Source organism: Notolepis coatsorum (genome assembly GCF_963971535.1).
Source record: "Notolepis coatsorum genome assembly, chromosome: 15".
NCBI lineage: Eukaryota > Metazoa > Chordata > Actinopteri > Aulopiformes > Paralepididae > Notolepis > Notolepis coatsorum.
Window position 1 is genome coordinate 81293805 of NC_140179.1, and position 27753 is coordinate 81321557.

General features: G+C 42.6%; 1 protein-coding gene across 1 annotated transcript; it reads left to right on the top strand.

Moving 5' to 3' along the window:
• Positions 1-218: 218 nt before the first annotated feature.
• Positions 219-27537, top strand: kics2 (KICSTOR subunit 2; the record flags this gene model as incomplete). The annotated part of the gene is made up of 4 exons (XM_084330105.1): positions 219-516; positions 2792-3035; positions 4127-4415; positions 26718-27537. Exons 1-4 carry the CDS (start codon positions 508-510, stop codon positions 27535-27537), a joined length of 1362 nt encoding a protein of 453 aa, XP_084186231.1. The 5' UTR covers positions 219-507.
• Positions 27538-27753: the final 216 nt, after the last annotated feature.

Consider the following 27753-nt stretch of genomic DNA (forward strand, 5'->3'; position numbering starts at 1 on the left):
ACATTTCACTTCACAAAGGCAGTGAAAATGTATTAGGAATGACTTGTAATCTTCTTTATACCCCCATGCTCGGGAAGAAGTAGAAGATTGTATATGTGTATTTTACTATAATCACCACGCGGTGGCGCTAGCACCCCACCATTAGCTATTGCAATCGGTGCTTTTTGGTACGTTTTACTCTCCGTAGTATTGACATGTCACGCGGAACTGTCATGGCGTCTGATGGTTAGCCATCCAGCCGGTTGAATATGTTTTTTTTCTGTTCATTTACTGACTATGTGAACATTATTGACTTGATTGTTGGGTCTTTGGCGAACAATGTTTAGTAGTGTCGCTGTATTCCGCGCGTGCTCAGGTCGGTCTTGTGGTTTTAGATCAAACGGCTATAGCGTTAACTCAGCTTATTGACTATGGTGGAGCTCATTCAAGAAGTCATTCCTTGCGGCCACAACACCCGCTTCAATCTCCTTGACGGTTATTATCTGAGTTGATATATTATCTCGCATCATGACGGAGGTATGCATGACGGAGTTAATGAATTTTGTTTTCTTGGTGTGATTATGGATGATAAATTAACATGGAAATCTCACATAGCACACGTTAAAAAAAAGATGTCCAAGCGTATTTTTGTTATGAATAAACTAAGTAAAGGATGTGTTAGAAGTATGAGGCAATGAGAACACTCTACTGTTCACTCATCTCACCTTATCTCAGTTATTGTGTGAAGTATGGGGGAATACTTATAGGACCAATATAAAACCATTATATATACTACAGAAGAGGGCTGTAAGAATCACACATAAAGTGAATTATCGAGAACACACAAACACATTATTTATTAAATCTAGAATAATTAAACTTGAAGACATGGTTAAGTTTCAAACAATGTTAATTATGTTTAGGGCAAGAAATAATACACTGCCAGAAAAACTACAAAATCTTTTTCATTTAGAAAGTCAGTTTGCACGTACCACACTTAAACAGATGTGTCCTTCAGTTATTGGTGTAAAGTTGTGGAATTCTCTCCATAGCGAGCTTAAGGGATGTAATAGTGTTTATTCAAGGGTACTACGACTATGCTTGCACCTCATGGTAAAAATAATAATAATAATAAATCAAATTTATATAGCGCCTTTCATAGAACCCAAGGTCGCTTTACAATCAGGACAAAAAATAGGGCAAGGAAAGTAGGGGGGGAGGGGGAAGAGGGGATGAGGGAAAGTAGGGGATAATGGACCTAATTTAATCTAAAACTAACTGATGGGGAAAGCCTTGGTGAAGAGGTGTGTTTTTAGAGCGGATTTGAAGGTGTCCAGGGTTGGGGCGTTGCGGATTTCTGGGGGGAGAGAGTTCCAGAGGGTAGGGGACGCCACGCTGAAGGCTCTGTCCCCAAAAGTCCGTAACCTGGTGCGAGGGATGGAGAGGAGACCTAGATCAGAGGATCGTAGGTTCCGGGATGGAGTGTACTGGTGGAGGAGATCAGACAGGTACCAAAGCACCTCAAAGGCACTAAAAAACAAATTACAAACATCTCAAAACAAGCTAGTCAGACTACTGCTTGACCTGACTCCTAGAACCCACCTCACCCCTGCCCACTTTGACAACCTAGGATGGCTTAGAGTAGACGACAGAGTACAGCAACTTGCAATGGGCCTGGTCTACAAGATACACTACGCGACCAAGGTACCCATGTACATGTCAAAATACTTCCCAAAGGTCAGTGAATACCACGATCACAACACCAGAGGGAGCTCCACAAATCATGTAAAACCCAGATTCGGCTCAAACAAGGGACTAAACACGTTTCGCAATTATGCCACATCAATGTGGAACGCCCTACCTAAAGCTGTAAAGGAATGTGAATCACTACCCACTTTCAAAAACACTCTAAAAAAACACCTACGTGAGACTGCAATTCGAAACTGGCCCCTACAAATGTCCTAACCTAGTTGTACAGTAAATGACCAAGTAAGGCTTTGTCAGTATTCCAATGTACAGTGTAAAATGTGTGTGTGTCCCCTACCCAACCCCCCCCCCCCCCCCCTCCAATGTACAGCCCTCACCCACCCACCCAACCCCACCCAACCCCACCCCACCCACCCAACCTCCTCCAATGTACAGTTTCTACGCCAAATGTATATACACTCTTTTTCTGGACACTTTTGTATCACAAACAGTACTGTATTTGCAAATCTGATATGTCATAAATGTATAGATGTAGCAGTACTGTCTATCTGTATGTCATGTATGTTATATATGTTATGATGAATTGAAAATGGGGGACCCTGATGTAAACAAGACGAAAGTCTTTCTCTGGTCTGCATCCCCTTAACAATTGTATGTATTGAGCTGTACTGTACTGTACCCATTCTGCAATCTGTTAATAAACTTTTCAATCAATCAATCAAATCAATTCAAAAAAAATTATAAAAAAAAAAAAATTAGTCAGTATGAAAATCAAATGTGATCTGAATAGTGAGATTTTTTTTTTAAATCTTTTATTTTATTTATTCTTTATTATTATTTAATTTTTTCTTGTTTAACTGTGGATTGTGTGTTTCTTGTTTAATGGTATACATTATTATTTTGTGTAAATTAGGTTGTACGCCGACCATTAAGTAAATACTTGTTTAGTTTAGGAATAAGGGGCAGGTAACTATAAGATTTATTCTTCTTCCTGCTCCTTTTGTCCATGGAATGATATTTATGATTGTGTAATGAAGAAACTCTGATTGTATTGATTCCATGTGGCAAATAAAAACTCTGAACTGAACTCTGAACTGAACTGAAGGTGTCACGGGAAGACGAGCTGCGGCCCGTGCCGCGGGAGCGCGCCATCCTGGAGAGCTTCTTCACGCAGCTCGGGCTCTGCTCCTTCGAGCGCGCGGCCAGCTACGTGGAGAAGGAGAAGGACCGGGGGGCGGGGCTCTGGGCCGGGGGGGCGGGGCTCTGGGCCGCTCTGCTCGCCGCGCTGGCGCACCTGGCCGCGGCGGAGAAGGCCTACCACAACATGACGTTCCTCGGGCAAAAAATGGGTAATATTAGGCCTTTACCTAATGTGTATATGTTTTATTTTTTTCAGAACACAAAACGGCTCAGGTATTATAGCTACTGGCCGCGTCTAGTTTTTTACCAACCCAGTTCCGCGTTCTGCGATCTGATTGGCCACTGACGTTTCTGGTCGCGTGACATGTGCGCCAATCGTGTGACGCCTGTTTCTATCACCGGTTAAGCTTAGGCACTCTTTCGAAGTTGGTTAAAGTTAGAGTTTGTCTTAGAGCTGGGCGATAGAATGCCAGCCCTGATTCCAAACTCTAACCTTAACCAACTTCGAAAGAGTTGCCTAAGCTTAACCAGTGATAAACTAGGCGTTAGGTAGTTTGCAGGCTGTTCGAGGCGGAAATGGGCGCAGGAACAGGCGTCACGCGATTGGGCGCACATGTCACATGACCAGAAACGTCAGTGGCCAATCAGATCGCACCAGAAACGTCAGTGGCCAATCAGATCGCAGAACACGAACGCGGAAATGGAAATGGAAATGGAAATGGAAATGGAAATTGGGTTGGTAAAAAACTAGACGCCTACTGGCCCCCAAGTTCTTAGTCAGGGGTGCAGGATATAATTGCCAAAGCAGAATGTAAAACCAAACTAGAAATTCGCTTTTCAGTTGGATTTGAGTGCAGCCATAAACTATTTTGTCATTTTGGCAGCTATATATTTCTAAACAGCAGATGGCGTTGAAGCCCATTCATATGACATTTTTTTTATTTTTTATTATTATGATTTTGGTAGATTTGTATTTTTGTACTACCGGGCAGTCCGGTAGAGGGAGAGAGAGAGGAAGAACGGAAGACAGAGTGGGGGGAAGACATTCGGCAAAGGACGCCGGGTCCGGGAATCGAACCCGGGTCGGCCGCTTCGCGACGCAGCGTGTTAACATGGGTCGCCACTTGGGTGCCCCATATGACATTTTATAGTAATTTACCTTTCCTGTAATGGTGGCACACTTACAATACAAACTCCTCTTTGTGTTTGGGCAAGTCATTGGATTTTGGAGCTGCTCGTAATAAATGTATGTCCTCCACCACCCCATCCATCCCCCAATCTGCCCACTCTGTCACTTTAGGCGGCCAGTCCTTCTTTAGCAGGAAGGACTCCATCCGAACCGTCTACACCTCCCTGTACAATGAATTGAAGAGGGTGGTGACCATGGGGCGCCACGCCCAGCCAGGCTCCGCCCCCTACCTGGAGGACCTGCTGTCGCACCTTTCGGAACAGCTGTGCCACTTCACCCAGGCCCGCATGGAGATGGCCGACCTGTACGAGAAGATGCACCTGCTGGCCAGCCAGAAAACCATCAACTCAGACGAGCTGGTCGCCACCCTGGAGGCCGTGCTGCAGAAATACAGCTCCAGGTGTGTTCCGCTGCTCATCCCTGCCTGGGGGTAGCTGGTGTGTTTGAGGCCCCAGAGGAATAGACTAAAGGTGAATGGTGAATGGACTGCATTTTAGGGCTGTCAAAATTGGCCCAAAATTCATTGGGAAAAAAACACACACAGGTTTGAGACATTCAAATATCTATTGCGCATTATGTCCACAAGAGGGCAAACCAATACAACGTCAGACATTGTGAGGAGAAACTGGTGCTAAATTGAGAAGGGGCGGTCTCTCAGAGCGAGATAACATTTTACGGTATATAGAACGGACATGACAATAATAATAATACAAGGTGTGATAAACATGGAAGAATAGCTTTTCCTTGACACGAAACGGGAAATAGTAATCATCAAACCACTGGAGACCTGCATGACGCTTCTGTCTCTATTCATTATTCAATATCTAGTTTTATCCTGAGGGATGATTTACAATAAAGTCCCAAAAGTTGATACAATTCCAAAGTATTTCCAAACGGGGCTTTTTAGATTTGCTCAGAGTGCAAATCACTCTCTTTGTGACGAGTTGGGTTCTGAACTCTCTGCCTTTATGCAATGCAGTTGTTGTTGTTATTGGCACATTCTTATTTCACAATCTAATATACATTTTCACAATTGAATGTATGTTTTATTTTACAATTCGATTATTCATTCCAATATAGAATATTAGTTAACAGCCCGACTGCATTTATAAAGCGCTCATGGCTCACAATCACACACCGACGGCAGAGGCAACCGTGCAAGGTGCCGACCTGCTCATCGGGAGCAGTTAGGGGGTTAAGTGTCTCGCTCGAGGACACTTCATCATCACGCTGCTGGGAGGAGCCGGAATCCAACCGGGAACCTTCGGGTTACCAGACGACCGCTCTACCTCCTCTGAGCCACCGTTGTCACTGTTGTTGAGGAGAGGGGGAAGGATGAGGGAGAGACCGCGGGGAGTAAACACAGGGAGAGAGAGGGAGGGAGAAAGGGGGAAGGTGGTGGAGGAATACTTTCTGCTGAGTTCAGCGTACATGGAATTTCACCACATCCCCAAAAGACACGTCAGCTAAACCGTAGCTTACCAGTCACACACACACACACACACACACACACACACACACACACACACACACACACACACACACACACACACACACACACACACACACACACACACACACACACACACACACACACACACACACACACACACACACACACACACACACACACACACACACACACACACACACACACACACACACACACACACACACAGAGTGAGTTTGCACAGTGCAGTGAGGGATGAAGGTGAGTGCCTTTTCTCAGCATCCAACACACCTGGGGACATTAACCATAAGAGACCCAGAGGGAGGTAGCTGGTCAACAGCACATGCCACTTAGAAGTGATGACATCATCTGAAAGCTAGGAACCTGAAGATTCAATTTAGATGAAGCTCAGCACTGTGTGTCAAGTAGGCTAAATGGTAAATTGACTGCATTTATATAGTGCTTTTAACCAAAGCGTTTCACAACTTATGCCTCACATTCACTCAGACATTCACACGCCGACGGCAGAGGTGACCATGCAAGGTGCCAACCTGCTCATCGGGAGCAGTTAGGGGTTAAGTGTCACTTTGACACGCTGCCAGGGGAGCTGGAATCGAACCAGGACCCTTCGGATTACTAGACGCCCGCTCCACCTCCTGAGTCACTGTAGAGTCTTTCTATTCATGAATCTGTAATACGGTAAACATGTTTCGGTTAGGCGCATATTTACATTGTAGTGTGAGTGCAGAGTGTATAAAGACTTAGAACATTATGATGGAAGCGTATGATGGCCGTTCCCATGCTCTGTTATGTCTCATAAGTTGTTGCAGCGATTTTTGAGATGATACCATTTGTTACACAGATTTGGGGCAACATTTTAACATTTTTGACCACTAGTATTGATACACATGGTCAAAAATCCCCCAAATACCACATTAAGACACCAAGACCTCGAGGAACACCATAGAAAAAGTCATGTTGTAATTTGGTATAAAACCTGTGACAATATACCTACAGTAGGAAAGCCATACATCCCCTGAATGCCCTGGGTGTCCAGTTTATGGTTGTAATTTGTAGAGTTGTTCTGATACCGATACCAGTATCGGAAATGCCTCCGATACAGCCTAAAATGCTGGTATCGGTGAGTACGCTTCAATTCTATGCTCCGATCCCATATGACGTAATTTATCAACAACACGTGCGGTATCCTCCTGCTGAGAGTGAGCATTATAAAACAAACGTGTTTTTAATCGACCATGAATTAAAGTGTCAATGCTGTTTGTCATTTTAACAGCAGATACTTTCTTAAATACCATCGTCCCGACAGAGCGGTGGGAGCTCTGATGTGTTCGCTTGCTGGTGTTATTAGCATTAGCAAGAGCTAGCTGAAAAGCTAGTTTTAGCTTAACGTTACCTTGGCTAAAATTGGGGCTATTCATAATCCAGCAATAATGGCTGCAGACCTGCAAGCAAAGTACAGCAAGTTGGCAAAGGAGTATTCCAAGGTAAATCACTTTTTCACCAGTAACGTTACATTGTCTTTCCATCTAGCTCACGTTAACGTGACTAACCTAAGTGTCGTCACTGATCGACCTCTCGCATGCACGCAATTAATGACATGTTGTGGACAGCCATACCGGTGACCATATTTAGCTTTTAGTGCCAAAGGATAAGAGTCTGAGGCGGAGTCTCAAAAGAGAATGTTGAATATTTATTGTGCATTAAAAATCACAACATAGACGTTACTACTAGCAGTAGCCAGAGCCTCTGCTACTAGCTAACTGAACCGGAGCAGACTGGATAGCAAGTCCAACAATGTATAACGTCCGTGCGCACCAAAACTTTCTGAACAATGTCACGCGGTTGAAAATGGCGCTTGTCTATTGGACAATAGAGAGTGGAAATGTGTGTGTGTGGCTGCGAGCCTGTGTGTGTGCGTGCGCGCGTGTGTGTCTGTGTGTGTGGACTGCGAGCCCTCCAGATCAGCGGTGGTGGAGTTTTTTTTATTTTGACATGGCATTGATCCATTGTTCTATTGAAGCCAATTACCACCATCCTCTCGCTAAACAACTTGTACACTGCGTTGTTTTTATGAGTGCCCACAAGTAGCTGTTTTATTTGGTCTTCTGCCTATATGTGTACAGTGTGCTTGTTTTGCAGTGAATGCTGCGCGCCTCGGTAATAATAATAAGCCGCGTTTTTTCTTCCTTCTACCCAAGATGCACAGTTAGATAGATAGATAGATAGATAGATAGATAGATAGATAGATAGATAGATAGATAGATAGATAGATAGATAGATAGATGCAGTGTGCTTGTTTTGCAGTGAATGCCGCGCGCAGTGGTAATAATAATAATAAGCACTTCCTATATTTGGTCCGCGTTTGGTCCGATGAAGCGAACCGAGACCTATGTTTTTGGGCGGAACAGAGTTCGTGTGTTTGGTCCGCGGACCGAGTTCGACGCGCATTCACACAAACCCGAAAAACTGGACTATCGAATTCTGGTCCGATAGTCCGGACCAAACAGCCCCTGTGTGAAAGCGACCTAATACTAATCTATACAATCACCTGTTGTTAAAAAAATGTGTATCCACTTTTTCTCCTTATTTTTCAATTTTTCTCCCATCCCAATTTCGTGTTTCCAATTCTCCCCTCCCCTGTCTTGAACGTTGCTCTTATATGCCCCCCACTGGTTGGTTGTAGGTAGGATGGAAGCCTTGCATCACGTGTCCCCTCCGGTACACGAGGAGGCAGCCTGTCACATCTTTTCACCTGCCAGCGCGGACTCTCATTGGCGAGGTGTAACACGTCGTGGGAGGCTCACACTACCCCCCGCCACTTCCTGTCTCTGCTGTGCAGGCGTCCCCCAACCGACCTGTAGGAGTCGCTGTCCTCAACGTCCAGATTACCACCCATCGACTTCCACCCGCTGGCTCTGCCAAATGAGCCAGTATGACGGCCGGCCCAAGCCGGAGGCAATGCTGACACCCGGATTCGAGACCGGAGTCTCTTGCATTGGTGACGAGCGCAATCTCCGCTGCGCCACCCAGCCGCCCTCAATATATATATATTTTATAATTTATATAATATAATAGGGGTGTAACGGTACGTGTATTCGCCCCGTGAATTTACGGTACGGCCGTCACGGTGCGGTACGCCCACCCATACGGAGAATACGCCCCACAGTGCAAACACACCCACATGCAGGCACTCGCGAGGTCCGTGCGAGAACAGCGCGCGGCACACCGAGTCCCCGACTTCAGTTCAGAGCGGCGAAAGTGCACGGAGAAAGGCACATTTACAACTGGAACGGCTGTGTTTTCTTGTTTGCCCAATAACGTTAACCAAATGAAACCAATGGAAAGAAACACACGCGTCGCCGACACACACATCAACATTCTCCCCCGCCGGACTCACAGGCACAGCTCATCATCAAATAAGAAAAAGAAACATACTTCTCCGGACAGATCATCTGAGCTCCACTGTTTAAATCCAAATAATCCTCTGCCATTGTTGTAATATGTCATCTGTTCTCTAGTATTCAGTCACGTTGTGAAGTAAAATTATCTCTAGAAGTGAAAGTGAAACTTAGCAAGGATAAGTTGTTAAAGGGGCAGTAGCAAGTGGATGCCTGAACACAGAATGACACCAGTATCACTGACTACCACGGCAAGCCTATAGAAAATTATTCTATTTAATAATAATAATTATAATAATTACCATAAATATAATATATAAAATAAAAAAAAGTAAATTAACCCATTCTCTGCCACCACTTTGATCATCCTAAACCATTCTCTGCCAGCGCTATTTGTCTATGGAGATGTTCACCTTCTTTGCAAGGCTATAACTTTTTAAATTGTATTGCTAAATTGACATTACTATGGCCCATTCAACATCAATTATCTATCGTTCAGGATGTAGGAACGTTTTACTTTTTCATTCACACATTCATACGAAAATACCGTCTAGAGCAGTGGTTCTCAAACTGTGGTATGCGTACCACTAGTGGTACTTGGTGGTACTGCTGGTAGTACTTGAAAAAAATGTTTGCAGTCAGGCCACTGAACTTAGAAGCAGGCCAGGCCAGTGTTTCTGGTTGCGGCGGCGCGATAGTTCAGGGTGTCCGCGGATCCTTAAAAATTCTTAAAAGGTCTTAAATTTGTTTATCAATTATTAAGGCCTTAGTTTGTCTTAAAATGTCTTAAATCCATTTTCAGAGGTCTTAAAAATGCCATAGAAAGGAAAGATAAAATCCCATGTCATCTTATGTTTTATTATGAAATCTGGGGGAAAACTATAACGGGAGATAAAGTTTGACTTTTCATTGTAGAATCACGCAGACCGGAATGGGGCGGAACCAACACAACTCCTTGTGTAATGTGTTGGCCGGGGAACCATTTCAGCAACGGAGTCTAGCTAACGTTAGCAAGGCGAAGCAATAACGCTAACGTTACGTTTAGTTTAGTTTAGCATTTGCACTCGTTAATATGGGAAACTAAGTGCCAATTTAACGAGAACTGGCTCGACAATCCACTGTTTGCGCGATGGTTGGTCCCAGTCAAAGACCATTACAAGCCCCGCTGCAAAAAAAAAGAAAGAGCAGTCGCGTCGCACATGCTGAGCGTTCTGCAAAAACCGCCTGCAAACTACTATTTCGCATTTATTTTCGGCCCCTGCCTCCACACCAGCTGCGCCATCTCAGGTAGGACTATAACATCTGCACCAACAGAAGTCTGGATAACATTCGGCTCCACGCCAAAGCTTGAAGCTGAGGTCTTAACTTGAAAATAATCTATTCACGGATGTAAACAAGGACACGTTTGTGTTTATGTTCGATGAGATCTTCACCCACTATGTATTTTTTCCTCCCACCCACCCCCTCCTAATGACGTACAGTATCCTCCCATGTATGTTAGGATCTATGGGTAACAGTACTGTATATTTGCATATCGTATATGTCACAAATGTAACGGTACAGTACTATATACCTGTATGTCCCTATGCCATAAATGTCATGTATGTTGAGTATGTCATAAATGTCACTATGAATTGAAAATGGGGGACCCTGATGTAAACAAGACAAACGTCTTTCTCTGGTCTGCATCCCCTTAACAATTGTGTGTATTGAGCCGTACTGTATTGTACCCATTCTGCAATCTGTTAAACAAAGTATTCATTCAACCAAAACCACAAAAACAAAACAACTGGATGAATGAATGAAAACTTTATTTAACAGATTGCAGAATGGGTACAATACAGTACGGCTCAATACACACAATTGTTAAGGGGATGCAGACCAGAGAAAGACGTGTGTCTTGTTTACATCAGGGTCCCCCATTTTCAATTATAGTGACATGACATTTATGACATACTCAACATACATGACATCATGACATTTATGGCATAGGGACATACATGACATACAGGTATACTATATAGTACTGTAGTGTTACAATTGTGACATATACGATATGCAAATATACAGTACTGTTACCCAGAGATCCTAACAGAAAATATATACATATGATGGGGAGGAGACTGTACATTAGGAGGGGGGGTGGGGGGGGGTTTGGACATTTACGGTGCCCAGTTTCTAATTGCAGCCTCCCGTAGGTGCTCTTTAAGAGCGGTTTTGAATGTGGGCAGGGGTAAAGTGGGTTTTAGGAGTGAGGTTAAGCAGTAGTCTGACCAGTTTGTTTTGTGATGTAATCTTGTTTTTAGGGCCTTTGAGGTGCTTTGGTACCATGAGGTGCAAGCATAGTCGTAGTACCCTTGAATGAGTGCTCCTGTTAGAGTCTTCAGGGTATTACTATTCTTGTTTGTTGGTTGACTTTTTTGATACCCTGGGGAGGGTGGTAATAGTTATGTGTTCTGACAGTGGCGGTTGCACTTGCTGCTTGGCCCCTGGTATATTTGGTTATATTTGCTATTTATGTTTGGTCACCCCTTTGTTGAAATTCATCCAATCCAGTTACTCCTTTAAGTTCAAGATTTTTAAGTTTCCAAGTTATGTTTTAATAAACATCTTTGGACCAATGTGTCCCTAAACTTAAACTAATTGGTGTCATTGCATGATTTTTGTCATTTTGTTATTGTGAAATTGGTATTAAATTTAATTCTGAGTGGCATTAAAAAGTCTTAACTCTTTCAGTGCCACTCACGAGATTTCTCGTGTTTTTTATAGGTGGTTGCTAGCCACTCACGAGATTTCTCTGACTTTTTTTTTTTTTTTGCGATCTGAAAAATTATTGCATCACCCGAGCCTACCCGAGTATAGCCGAGGGGCGCCGACGATCACTGTGGAAAAAAGCGCCCCCTGTCGTCTCCCAGATGACATAAGTGATTTTGGAATGGACTCAATGAAAATGAATGGGGAAAAAAATCCGGTACTCCACATTTTCCAGTTCACTGATCCAGCCGGGGTTACTAGAGTTCATTCTGGAGCCTCAGATCCCCGCGGATCATGGAGTTCTACTGTATCGCGTTGGATCCATACACGTATCAATTTTTTCGAATGGTGATCAGGAATTGGAATATACCAGTTGGATACCATCTGATGTCAGGTAAGGACTCTATGTTATCAGTGTTAGGATAATCAGAGTAAGTTTGATGAAGTTATAAGCTGTTTTGTGAAATGTCTTCTTTCGGTTTCACTGTAAAAGTCCGTGAGGAAATCAACGGAGCGATTATCAGTGCGCGGCCGTAATGTGCGTGCGTGCACGTATAATATTGATCATCTAGCGTTTATTTGAAAACGATTCATAAAAAGGCCGACGAATATCAACGTTGTGGAATATTCCACTAAAAGATGATTTTCATAGAATGCTCCAGAATGAGCTGTTTTTTATATCAAAACGGGGGCTTTTCTAACTGCTCTGAAATGGCAACGACGCGATAAAAAAACAATCTGCCTTCACAGCACTGACTGGAAAATAGTCTTTGATAATGCGATGGGCAGATTAGACACATAGCCATAATTTAAAACATAGATTAGGCGATATTAACGTTAACATTGGCGCCGATGGTGGCATTCAAGCAGTAAAACGGAAAACCAGGCGTGGCGCTGAAAGTGTTAAAAAGCATTAAATATGACTGGGCTAAACCTGCAGATACCCTGTAGTTAGATAACCTAAGTGGGGAACAACCAGGAGATCACTGTGACAGAGGGTAATGCAGTCTAAACAGTCATAAATCTTTAATTCAACTTCAGCCCTGATCATAACTATTTATCTTTTTAGATTTTTTGTAATGTCAGATACAAAATGAACCCAGGCTGGGAAACAAGATGGCTGCCTGAACTAAGAGCTCTACACTGTCTCAGTGATTCAATTTGCAATTCTTACCTCCACTCAAGGACAATTTCAATAATTTTGTTTCAACTTAAATTAAGTAAAGGCTTTTGATAAAACGTGGTGATTTGCAAGATGGCAACAACAAGGAAAGGCCAGCGAAACAAACCAGATGTCGACGTCGACGACCAAACAATTGAAACAGACAATGACCCCACGCTGGTCGAAATTATGTCAGAGTTAAAATCTCAACGCATTGCAATATTGGGCCGATTAGACGGTATCGATACTCGTCTGGAAAAGGTGACAAACCAAGTATCGGCGATTAAAGAAGGACTGACTAAAACAAACAAAGCAGTCGACAAACACAAGCAGCGCCTGGATGAGGCGGAAGAGAGGATTTCTGCACTAGAGGACAACCTGCAAACAACCCAGCGAGAGTTACACCGAGCCGAAAAGACATTGAGAACAATGGAGATGAAAACGGATGAGTTGGAAAACAGAGGGAGGAGGAAAAATCTGGTTTTGCTGGGGCTTCCAGAGAAATCGGAGGGTGACCAAACTCTACCTGAGTACATTCAGCAAAAACTACCAAACTGGCTCAAGCTTTCATTGGAAAAAACACTCGACCTGGAACAAGTGTTTCGCCCAGCGCGACCACAATCACAACCACACGCTGGGAAATATCCCAGACCAGTCCTAATCCGTTTTTTACGAATCGGGGACAAAGAGCTGATCCTACAAGCAGCAAAGAAATCTACAATCACAGAGGGGGAAGCCAAACTCACCATTCGCCAGGACCTGCCCACAGAGGTACGTCGAAGACGCAGAGAATTCGACCGGATGACCAAGATATTCATCGAAAAGGGCATGTTTCGAGGATTTGCATACCCTCACCGGCTTCGAATCCTCCATAAAAACAAAATTGTCCTGTTTGACGATCCAAAAGAGGCAGAATCATTCGCCGACGAGCTGGACTGAGGTTTGCCTCGTAAACCGTTACCCATGGTGGAGGTAAGAAGATGACATTTACGTTTTTTTTTGTTTGTTTGCACCCCCTCATTATGACTGTTATAATACGGACAAATCACTTGACTTTGAAACCCCAGAGGAAGGGGTATTGATTTGCCAATACAGTCGCGATCGGCTGTTCTTTCTTTTCTTCTCAACGTGTATATTTACTGTCTGGCAGCGGTACTTCCTGCAACAACGTGTGACGTCATACGGACGATACCATGACTAAAGGAAGGGAGGGGGGTACAAGGAATGGCACGAATTTAACATGCATCTGTTTTGCACTGATATTTTTCTCTCAAACATTAGAAGGTCACAATGACTGAATGGTAAAAAGTATGTGGAGAGGAGAACTCTCAACAGTATAAGAAAAAAAAGAAAAAAAAAGAAAAAGTCTGCCTAATAAGAAACACCCCTCACCATTCAGTAATATCAGGTGACCAACTCATATTTAACAACATGGGGGGAAGTGAAGAGGGGAGGGGGTGTAAAGAGAAATACAAATAAATAAAAGGAAGTTATTACACTGAAGACAAGAGCTCCAGGGGCCAATATAAGAAAGATTTAATTCTTTTTCAGTTATTTTGTTTTTTCCATTATTGTTTCTCTATGGCCTACTAGGAGTAAGGGGGTAAATGTCGTGGTTCAGAAAACCATGGCTGGGGTGGGTTGATGTATTTCATGTATGTTTTTTATTCTATGTATGTGTATTCTATGTATGTTTTGTGTTCTATGTTTTTTGGTCATGTTTATTAATAAAAGCAATGGCAATATTTTCGAGGCAAATGTATACAGTCATAGTAGATACTCCTCAAAGATTGTACCAACTACCATGTCAGATATAATTATAAATTCGTGGAACATTAAAGGCTTGGGAAATCCTATTAAAAGGAAAAAAATGTTATCCCTTCTAAAAGAAAACAAAGTAGATGTGGCTTTTTTACAAGAAACATATTTGTCAGACACTGAACACGCAAAGTTAAAAAGAGAATGGGTAGGTCAGGTCTATTTCTCATCATATAAAAGTCATAGCAGGGGAACGGCTATTTTGATTAACAAAACAATATCATTTACAGTAGAAAAAACAATTACAGACCCAAATGGACGGTTTGTCTTGGTGTCAGGCTGCATTTGGGGAACATCCATTACTTTTTTGAACATTTATGCCCCCAATGCCGATGAACCCACATTTATGTCTGACATGGTGTTGCTGTTCAATGAAAACTGTAAAGGTTTTGGAGTGATGGCGGGAGATTTTAATCTGACAATGACAGCATTGGATAAGTCTAGTCAAACTAACCATAGCTCCAAATCCTCAAAAGTTCTTCAAGGGTTATGTGCAGAAAGTGGCCTAATTGATGTCTGGCGTGAATTACATCCAGGCATTAAAGACTACAGCTTCTTCTCAAATGTACATAACTCATATAGTAGAATAGACTATGCCTTTATTTACTCAAAATATATATACATGATAAAGGAATGTGAAATTAGCCCAATCATTTTATCAGATCATGCCAGAATATGCATGACTATTCAGTTTAATAGGAACAACTCGTTCACCAAACAATGGAAATTTGATAATTCATTACTCCAAGATGAAGAATTTAAAGTAAAAACGCGAACATGGATTACAAACTACATAAAGGAAAATAATGACCCCCTCATTGACCCTAACATTATCTGGGAGGCTGCAAAAGCCACTTTAAGAGGACTAATAATTTCATATGGTTCATTTAAAAAGCGAGTAAAAAGAGCACAAGCACAAGAACTTGAGAGAGAAGTAATAAGATGTGAAGCACTTCATAAGACAGCGTCTACAGAGGACAATTGGAGACAATTAATTGTGGCCAGGGCCAAATTAAACCTTAATATTTCAAACGAAATTACAACAAAAATGAATTACGTTAGACAAAAGCATTACGAATTTGGCAATAAACCAAGTAAATTACTGGCCCATCAATTAAAGAAAGAACAAACTGAAAGAACTATTAAAGCAATTAATCTCAATGATAATATAACATATCAACCTAAAGAGATTAATCAAGCTTTCTTTGAATTCTACAATACACTTTACAAATCTCAAAGTTCTCATTCACAAGAACAACTGGACCAGTACTTACAAAATAAGAAATTGTCAAAATTGTCTGAATTAGACCAGCAATATCTTAACTCATCATTTACAAAAGAAGAGGTTCTGGCCACAATTAAGTTAATGCCCATAAATAAAAGCCCAGGACCAGATGGTTTTTCTGCTGAATTTTATAAAGAATTTTGGACTGAACTTCATCCCATTTTTATGGCAATGATGTATAATTTCTGTCACAATAGAATACTCCCTCAATCAATGAACCTAGCACATATCACAGTATTGCACAAAAGTGGCAAAGATCCTTTAAATTGTTCATCATATAGACCTATTAGTCTTTTAGATCACGATTACAAGATTATAACCAAATTATTAGCAAAAAGACTAGAAGATATTTTGCCTAAATTGATTAATCCAGACCAATCGGGTTTCATAAAAGGGAGATATTCTGCTGACAATATAAGGAGACTTTTAAATGTAATAAACCATTTGGACACCAGTCGGAGCCCTTCTCTGCTCCTATCACTGGACGCAGAGAAGGCCTTCGATAGGGTTGAATGGAACTTTCTTTTTTCTATACTTGACAAGCTTAATATGGGACCAAACTTTATCGCTTGGATTAAAGCAATCTATAAAAATCCTAAAGCAGCTGTCATTACCAATGGAGCTTCCTCTGATTTTTTTACACTAACGAGAGGGACAAGACAAGGATGCCCACTGTCGAGTTCACTCTTCGCGATGGTGATTGAATTGCTGGCGTCATGTGTACGAGACAATATTCACATTAAAGGACTGAAAATGAATAAGGAGGAACATAAAATATCCTTATACGCAGACGACATTATTTTATACATAAAAGACCCAGAACAGTCCTTATCACACTTATATAACGAAATAGAACAATTTGGAAAATACTCTGGATATAAGTTAAACTTTAATAAATCAAATGCTTGTCTCCTGCATATGACCCCAACCGAAACGATGTATAAAACATATCCCTTTAATTGGTCTCCAGAAGGGTTTAAATATTTGGGAATAAACATTACACCGCAACTAGATAACTTGTACAGGGAAAACTATTGTCCTCTTATAGAAAAGATAAAAACTGATCTGTGTAAATGGTCCACGCTCCCATTATCTCTGCTGGGAAGAATAAATGTAATAAGAATGAACGTCCTTCCAAGACTAAATTTCCTTTTTCAAATGTTACCATGTTACTTATCTACAGAATTTTTCAAATCTATGAATAGACCCATCTCAAAATTTATTTGGTGCAACAAAATGCCTAGGATAAAGTTATTGACACTTATGAAACCAGAATCCATGGGAGGTCTCGGTCTCCCCAACCTCCAACATTATTTTTGGTCAGCCCAATTAAGAAATGTACTGTCATGGTCGTTGGGAAGACGGGACTCACAGTGGTTTCAGTTAGAAGCTAAATTTGTTGACCCGTTACCATTGGACTCTCTCATATTTATAAAACAATTTAAAAAGATAAGAAACATAGGTAATTGCTTCACTGTTTTTAACACACTATGTGCTTGGAAGGACTGCTCAAAAAAACTGGGTATCACCAATTGTACCTCCATATACTCTCCTATCTATCACAATCCTGATCTAGATAAACATCTAAGATCAATTAATATACTCAAATGGGCTCAGTTGGGGATAAGTCAATTCAAAGACCTGTTTCATACAAATATGCAGTTAAAATCATTTATGGATTTAAGAACAGAATATGCCATCCCAAATACTGATTTCTTTAAATATTTACAAATGAGAAACATTATACACATACTGAGAAGAGAAAATAAACTAAGACTAGAATTACATGAAATAGAAGAAATACTAATGTCATCGACCACAATTAAAGGTAAAATTAGTGAATTTTATGACATCTTCTCCAAAGAATGTCACTCATCTTTTTTGCCTTTGTTGAGGATCTGGGAGACAGACCTAACCATGAAATTTGTAGAAAATACATGGCTAAATATTTGTGATAGAATACACTTTCCATTTACAAGTAACAAAATCAAAGAAGCAAATTTTAAATTTATCCATAAATTGTATTTAACTCCAATAAAAATGCATAAAATGTCTAGAGATAATTCAATAAACTGTCCTAGATGTAAAACTAACGAAGGAACATTTCTACACATGTTTTGGCACTGTGATAAACTAAAACGATTCTGGAATTGTATTCATTTATTTACAAAATCTGTATTAGAAACGGAATTTGACTTGTCCCCATGTGCCTATTTACTTAATGAATTACCAGAGATCCAGATGGATCCAAAAAAATATAGACTGCTGATTGTTATAACATACTTTGCCAAGAAATGTATTCTCCTGTTTTGGAAAAATGACTCTTCGCCCACTTTTGAGATGTTTCAAGATCAGATATCCCAGCTTCTTCCATTGGAGAGATTGACCTTGGAGGAGCGCGGCCGGGGGTGGATGTTCCGGGACCTTTGGTCTCCGCTGTTTTCTCGATTGAGCAGAGGGGCTGTTGATTGATACGGCTAGTGGCGGTATGTGAATATATCCGCATGCTGTCGCTGGCCGTGTCGATTGGTGGTTTTGCTGTTTGGTTGGGGGAGGGGTGGGGGCCGGGGGTCTTGGGATGTCTATCCCCGGTTGTGTATTTTTTGGAGGTGGGTTTCCCTAGTGGAAGAAGTTGTACAACAGACGCGTAAGAGGCCTGTCTGTTGTATAACAATGATGTTGTTGTTGTCATTGTTGTTATTATTTATTATTGTTTATTTAAAAATACGTATGAGAAAAAATGAACAGTGTAAACAATATCATTAACTCTGAATATAAAAATATGAGAAAAGCAAACAAGACGCGGTCTCGGACTGGTGGGGGCCCCTGATTCGAGGTCTTGGTGAATCAGAGTGTTAAAGAGGCATGATGCTCTGGCTCGCTGGGGCGCCGGATTTGGGGTCCTCACGGGGTAGGGACCTTGGTTGTCGATACTGGAGATGACGGGTGCTCAAGTAATCTCGCCTTATGGTACATACATGTGGGTATATGCATGTATATATGTATATATATATATGTGTGTATGTATATGTATATATATATATATATTCTTATTAATTTATATATTTAATTTATACATGACTATTTTATTTTTCATTATTCTGATTTAACTGATGGTTTTGTCATTGTCGTTATTATTATTATTATTATTATTATTATTATTATTATTATTATTATTATTATTATTATTATTATTATTATTATTATTATTATTACTGTTATTGTCCTGTGATGTCTTGTTTATTAGTATTGTTATTGTATTGTATTGTCTTGTTTCATGTTGAAAAGGGAAAATAAAGAAAAACTATTTGAAAAAAAAAAAAAAAAGATACAAAATGAAATACTCCCACTTTTCTGAAAAGAGTTGGTGTTAAATCTGACATTACACAAAATCCATCAAAATCTGTGTTGCTGCTAATCATTGACACATGCCTAGCCTGTAATAATCCCTCCCATAAAAATTTACTTTGCATTTGATATATTGAAAATATTTTACTTTTTGTGTGTTTTTTTTAACAATAATTTGTGATGCCATCACACAAACTGGCATTTAAAGGGTAAACATTCAAAAAATGTGTTTATTTTTTTAATTTTTTTGCAGAATGCAGGATGCAGGAAATTAAGTTTTTGTAACAAAATAATTGTGTGTGTGTGTGTGTGTGTGACGTGTCAGGTCCTACATCTTCTGGGTGTGTTTTGTGTGCCGTGCATTGATGCAAACCGTCCAATTAATCTGGTGTTATCACTGAGGCTGGAATCACTTCTTAATGACAGATGGACACACACACACACACTAAGGCTGAGCCCGAACGTTCGTTCGTTACGCTGACATTCGGACATTAATTAATGGGTTCGAACGTTCGGTGAAAAGAAAATAAAGGAGGCGCACGGGGTTGAACTAAGCGATGTGAAGAGGCGGCGCTCAGCTCAACCAGTATGGTCTGCCCTGCCGGGCTGTAGCTGGATACTATTGTCTCAACCAGAGCTCTCAACCAATGCAATAGAACAATTTTGATTGACAGGCGATTCTGCCAATTACGTCACACCGCTTGCACCCGCCTCTGCTGTTACCACCAATCGGCAAGCGTTTATTAGTTTTTTACTTCCGGCAATGCCGCCATTGATCTGATTGCGAGAAGCACAACAGACTTACAGTAGCTAATATGTTAGCTCCCCACCGAGAACGTAGATGAGGATGACCAAACGAGTCATAATGATTTTACTGCAACGAATGTTATAATAAAACAAAGCCTTTCTATACATGTGTCTGATTGAAAACTTTATTAACAGACTGCAGAATGGGTACAACTCAGGGCTCTTATGAGCAACGGAAGCCCAAGGGGACGGCTGGGGCGCATGGTGCTCCCACTTAGGTGGGAGCACCATGGTTGACCGATGCCCAGGACGGGCGCGCATCCGTGGGGTAAGACGGCCGGTGAGAGCGCGGCGCGGAGCCAATGGCAGTGACATGATGGGAATAGCCAGACTCTGAGGACGAGTGCTTGCTACTTGCTATGTTTGGGTAAATAATATGCTGATGTTATTGAACGTGTAACACTAACTATATAACGTTAATGCCACAAAACTAATGCCTTTGTTTATCTAGCCCCTTACATGACTCCGGTTTGCAAGGGCTATTGTTTATCATAAGTAGTAACTTTGATGCAGTAGCTTGTTTATTTTCTTCTGAGTGCTTTGTTTAATTACATGTTTACATGAACAGCCACCACTGTAAACACCAATAGACTATGCAATGCCGCCCTCCGTAGGATCTATAATAATACAATAAATAAAAAAATAAAAAATATTAAAAAAAAATTAAGTTTCGTTCGTTCGATAAACCCTGGCGAACGTTCGAACCCTAAAAACAGGGTTCGGGCACAGCCTTAACACACAGAGATATACACCCACTGCCTCTCTACAGTATCTATCACACATTCTCTCACTCCTACACATGCGCTCACACAGCATGGCAACTGGTTTTGAGTTCTTAATTATAGGGACCCACACACACGCACACACACACACACACACACACACACACACACACACACACACACACACACACACACACACACACACACACACACACACACACACACACACGCAGTGCAGTGGCTGGCGGGACCCTCTGGACTAGCTGCTTCCAACAAACACACAGACAACCACCTGTCTGACCCACACACACATTATCACTTCCCCTGCCCAGATGGGGGGGGGGGGGGGGGGGGGGGGGTGTGTGTGGGGGGGGGGGGTTGTGTCTGTTTGAAGCTTGTCCTTGAATGAAGACGTGATGGTCAAACTGTGTGTGAGAGAGAGAATGACGGACAATTGCTTGCTGTGTGAGAGAGAGGGAGAGAGAGATAGAGAGAATTAAGTACATTTGCTGAAATACAGTTGTTCTTAATTTTCTCACTTGCTATGTGAGAATGTTAGTTATTATGTTCTCAATGCCCCTTGCATTGTATGAGTTGTGTGGAAGCGTTTGCTAGTTCCAGTGCTATCCCTTTGTACATTGTGCAGGGCTCTACGCTAACCTTTTTCCCAAGGAGCACATGTGCTCCTAAATGAAAAAATTTAGGAGCACACAAAGAAATTTAGGAGCACCCAACATTTTTTTTTTTTTTTAATAAATGTATATTTGTACTGTGCGTGCATGTGTGTAAATTAGCTCTTGCTACAACCCTGCATGTTTACATTTTGTATTTTGTACTTGATGTTCATTAACATGTGCTGTCCCTATCAAATAAACTATCAAATCAAACTACTGCTACAAAAGGTTCAGTCACTTAACTTTAGCTTTTGCCCCTTTTATGCATACAATGCATATGTTTTGGCTGTGTTGCTCTTCTAGAAAAATAATCCTTTCAGGGTTGCCTATTGAAATACTGTACACCTCCAGTACAGAAACATTGTTTATGAGTTTGCGTGTCAGGTAGACCATTGATTGACAGTCGAGTCTGCCAATTACATCACACCGCTTGCACTCCGGCCGTCCGGCGCTGCAGCTGGACCCTATTGCCCATCTCTGCTGTTGATAACGCTAGCCAAGTTATTATACACACAGATACACAGTGGGCCAGTGACTTTGGTGTAGGGGTGTAACAATGCATCGATCCTAAGGGGGAAATTCAACTGCATCGATTTGAAAATGTTAGAATAGATTATCGCAATTTTAATGTGTACACGTTGTTATTGTCATGTCCGTTACAGCCAACACACCGACATACGCTACTGCATCAACGTTATGATTAACAAAGCAAGGCATTCGTTTTGTTGCATTAACGTTATATTACTATTGCTATCGATAAATCTAGGTGTTCTAAAATCTATTGCTATTGGTAAGAGAGATACTATAATAAGTTAGTGTCTCGGAAAACGAGAGCCCTGATCGCAATGGCGGAGTTTCAGGAAGTAAACAAGCAAAATGAGAGCTTCCGATTGGTCATTTGCTTTATTTCCCATCAAACCAGTCACTTCACTCTACTGTGATTGGACCGTTGGCTTGAGTGCAATGTGGGACTTGTAGTTTTTTAACGATTCTCAGCAGAGAAATAAAAAGTACGACCGAGGCTGTAATCTGCACTCGCACACCGTGCGCGTAATTGAGTTTTGAGGTTCGCACACACATATTTTTAGGGGCATATGCGAGCAATATGGTCGCACTGTAGAGCCCTGTTGTGGCTGTGTCTGACAAAAGTTAATAAATAATGGTATTAGGAATACATTTGCCTCCTGCGTGAACTGTGCATAGCTGAATAGACTGTATTTTAACGCCGGTCATATGGTGGTACTTGGAGAGCCAGCTACGTTCTCAGGTGGTACTTGGTGTAAAAAGTTTGAGAACCGCTGGTCTAGAGTATAAATATGCTTTATCGTTTTCTGCAGTATTTCATAGAAAGTGAGATATAGGCATAAATGCATATATTAGATTATCAAATGCAGTTTGATACCGATCCATGCTATATTAAAAATGTCAACTGTACATGGTCCTAAACGTTATGACTGATCATCTGCGGGTGAACGGAGGGGGGGGGGGGGGGGTCGTTTATAATTCCGTGACCGACGTTAAATGATTTATGTAGTATGGGCGATATATTGATCAGAGCAGTTTGTATCGAAAATGATAAAGAAAAACGCTGAAACTCACGTCAGTCTCCTCGTACCGTTGGGCGATGAGAGTGGAACAAACAGATCCCAGTTATGTGGTGGGGATCGAGGCGATCCATTTCCGGTTTGTATAATACTAATATACGCCCAAAGCATGTTGTTTATTGAGTTATGGCAACGATCCATGTCCACGGTGTGTGGATTGAGTCCCGGGACGATAAACGAGTGGCCGGACGGAATTATGGGACGGACCGAGCTGAAACGGGCATTTCCGGTTTGGCAACTCGCCGATCGGCCACCAGGTGGTGGTATTGAAGCGTTGCAGAGTTGTGATGGCTCCCGCAGCATATGACAAGGCTCCGTGGGTGAAATATGAATTCCATGACGAAAATATGAAATATGAACTTGAAACACGCTGTACAGCGATATTGGCAGACAACGCATGGCGGGCAATAACGCTGAACAGCGATTTTGGCGGGGAATGGGTTAAAACATTTTATATTAATAATAATTATTATACATTTCTTTTCTTCTGTTGTACCGAACTTGTACCGAACCGTGACCCCAATACCGAGGTATGTACCGAACCGTGGCTTCTGTGTACCGTTCAGGCTATGTGAGCGGCGCGGCGCGTGAGCGGCGCGGGGAGCGGAGCGGGCGGTTTTGACGTGAGCGACGGAGTGGGTTTTTAAATGGGTCGGCGCGACATCCGGAGCGAGAGTTCTCCTCCGCTCCAATCCACTCCGGGCCGCTCACAGTGGTTTAACACTGATGTAATATACATGTACTGTAGTACAATGCCAAAGCAACAGATGGCGATGTACAAACATGAAGGCCATTTTCAACCAATGAGAAGGGTGAACCATCACTCACATCCTGTTAGAAAAAGTATATGACGCCATTGTTGTTGTCGTTAGCTTACATGCTAATGTTAATGGCAGCGACCATAGCATTGTGGCTAGGCTAGCTATCAACGCTTAGTAGAGCTATAAACAACGTTATTTAACATTGCAGAATGGGTACAATTACAATATGGCTCAATACAAACAATTGTTAAGGGGCCCAGGGGGTGTAGACTGTTGTAGTTTGGTCAAATCAAGCAAATGTACATCATGCTACAAAAAAAAAAGTCAAATCTGCCGAGCGATGTGGAGCGGGGACCAGGGAGCGCTCGATTCAAGGTGAGCGGTGAGCGAGCGGAGAGCGACTTGGGGGCGGGGTCAACATGAGCGATTAGCGGAGCAGAACAAGCCGTCTAGAGCGAAGAGCGGATTTCTCGCCCGCGCCGATCCGCTCACGGGCCCTGGTACCGTTACACCCCTATAATATAAGTATTATTATTATTTTCTTTTAATGTATGCACTGGTATCGGATCAGTATCAGTATCGGCCGATACCCAAAGCTTAGATATCGGAATTGGATCGAGAAGGAAAAAATTGGATCGGAACATCTCTAGTAATTTGTAAAGTTTCACCATGCTGTGATTATCCGAGAGGTCACAATATCTCATTTTATACAGTGAGGTCAAAATAAAAAATAATGGTCTCAATACCAACGGTGCTGGATTGTACCATGGACACAGGGGAAATAATGTTTACTATGAAAGTTAGGAGAACTACATGCAACATTGCGGGAAAAAAACATAGCACTTTATTTACAATTTGTTTCTTTATTTGAAATGTTATGGAACTGAATTTCTTTGGAACGGAGTGCTTTTGGAGAGATGGGAGAGGAAAAAAGGCATGCAATTACATTTTTCCACAATATCTCTACAACGCCTGCGAGTCACGAAACACCATTTGGTTCTCTGTAACCATACAGGTCTCTCATTCTTGACACCAGGACTAGCGCTCTACGAACTTGGGCCACGGAGAAAATGAACCTGAAGTGAGGAGCAGTTTTCCTGTGTCTGATCATTAAACCGATGCTAATATGGGGGAACTCAGGGCCTTTGCTCTAATGTCACTGCAGCAGGTGTTTCAAAAAACACTTTCCATAATACCTGGAAGTCCCGGTGACCCCCCTCCCCCCCTATTCTGGTGCCCATGCTCACTACAATATAATAGCTACTATCGGGACTAACATCATCACACATTAATATAATTGGGCTCATTAGATCCACGAGAGTCTCAGCTTTCCAGTCATACCAAATCTATGCTCATTAAAGATTGTTTAGGGACCCCAGTATGCATAAATATTCAAGATGTTCAAATACAAAATCTTTGGCAAAGAAATGCATAGGATTAGGATAACGTGGGCGTGGCTGTAAAGGGGAGACTTGTGGGTACCCATAGAACCCGTTTTCATTCAGATATCATGAGGTGAGAGGTCAAAGGACCCCTTTGAAAAATGGCCATGCCAGTCTTCCCCTCACCAACAGCATTATTTAGCCCCCTTCCCAGCTAGCATGACATGGTTACCATTAGGGCTGACCTTCGAAGCTTTTTTTGGCAATCGAAGCTTTGGGGCCGAGCTTCGATTTTAATTCGAAGCTTCGACATTTTTTATTTTTATTTTTTTTATCTTATGTTGTGGGACTTGTACAGCACTTTCGTAAACGTTGTTGTTTTTAAATGTGCTCTATAAATAAAGTGGATTGGATTAATTAATTAAGTAGCCCCTTTCGTGACTGTGACGCAGCCAACAAGGTTTCACTCGGCTGTGTGATTTAATTCAAGGTGGATCGCTGTTGTCGTTTGAACAACTTCAGATTTCATGGGAACTACCAATCCCCCAAATCAAGAATGTTTAAGATGAATGAAGTACGATTTAGATTATTTGAAATATGGCCTGTGTAGACTAAACTATGCACAGAATTATGTCAGTCTACAAGGTCCGGATTCTACATGGTCCGGCAATGTAGACCTTGTAGACTCCACTACAGACCAATTATCAGTGAATTCCACTACAGACCAATTATCAGTGAATGTTCATGCATTTTTAAGAAGGGCTACTTCCACAAAAAAACAAAGAACTCACCAACACATCTCAGTAGCACCTTATCTAAATGTTCTATTTCATATAGGGAGATTCATATTTATTTATGTATTGCATGCATTTCTACATTTTATTTCCTATTTTGTTTATTCATCCCAGTATCTTTCTTTCTTATGTGTGGAATTCTACAAGGCATGTAGGTGTATATGTGTTTGAGGATGATATCCTTCAAACAGGCAATAGTGATGATATAATTTGGGAAGTGCTGAGCTGGGTTACCTTCCTCCAGTGTATTTGTCCCCCGGCCCCACCCAATGGCCCCATGCGCACACACACGCACGCACGCACGCACGCACGCACGCACGCACGCACACACACACACACACACACAGTAATTTTTTTTTACTTCGATTTTCTTTTTAATGTTCGAAGCTTGTGCCATCGAACGAAGCTTCGAAGTATTTAAGACAGCCCTAGTTACCATATGATACCAGGCAGCTAGCATGACATGGTTACCATAGATACCACTGTAGCTTTAGAAATCCACAGGTCTCTGAGGGCTAATCAGCGCAGCCAGAGAGTGCGTAGGTGTAGATACTGGCGTGTAGGCGGGTGGCTGCCAGCCACACTCGGTGCAAACCTAATACGTTTAGCGTATTCTCAGAACGCCGCCGTGACGGCTGTTTTTAGGTCACAGTAAATTAGGCCAGCAACGGTAACTACTCTCATTTTGGTTCTGTTCTAACGGTAATCTCCCTCCCCCCCAGGTTCCACCACCCCATCCTGGGCCGCGTGGAGGGGGGCTTCCAGACGGAGGTAGACGTGGTGACCCAGTTGTTGCGCTGCCAGGCCCAGGTGTCCGAGTGGCACTTCCTGCCCGCGCTGCTCAGCCTGCACGGCGCCAGCTCCAAGCTCAGCGCCTGGGGGCTCCTCTTCCAGAGGCAGAAAGAGACCCGCAAGCACATGTTCGGCGGCCAGTCCCAGAAGCCGGTGCAGCCGCCGCACCTCTACGTGTGGCTCCAGCGCTTCCAGGCGGCGCTTCTGGCCAAGTTCAGCTTCTACTTCCACGAGGCGCTGAGCCGGCAGACGGCCACGGCCGACATGCGGGCCCTGACGGCGTGCACGGTGTCCGACTACCACGGCAAGATATGCTCCTTCGTGCGCAAGCACGACGCCAACAGCGTGTCGCTGGTGTTCGACAACCGCGGCTCGGACAGCTTCCAGGGCCACGGCTACCACCACCCGCACTCGTACCGCGAGGCGCCCAAGGGCGTGGAGCAGTTCCCCGCCGTGGTGTCCCTGCCGTCGGGGGAGCGGCCTGGGGCCCACTGGCCCAACGTGATCATGATGATGGGGGACCGCGCGGCCGAGCTCAACACGCTGGACAAGGTGGTGCACTTTTACGACGACAAGGTCCAGAGCACCTACTACCTGACGCGGCCCGAGCAGCACTTCACCGTGGTGGCCATCTTCAACGGCAGGAAGTCGGAGAAGGACTCGCACATCACCGCCTTCCTGCAGGAGATCTCCGGCTCGCTGCGGAACTCCAAGCCCTTCGGAACGCTCAAGCCCGGCTCCAAGGGCTGAGGGGGGGGGGGGGGGGGGGGGGGGGGCCTCCTGCGCGCCTGAGAGGAATCTTGACTTTTTAAAAAGAGAGCTTTTCATTGAGGTAGTAGAGTTGATATTAAGGCTCCTGTTTGCTTGAAGAATTTCCCCATAGGCGACTAACGAACATGCTTTCATCCTTTTCTTTTGGAACTCGTCTTAGAATTCGCTTTGTTTTAATTGAACGATTTCAACCTG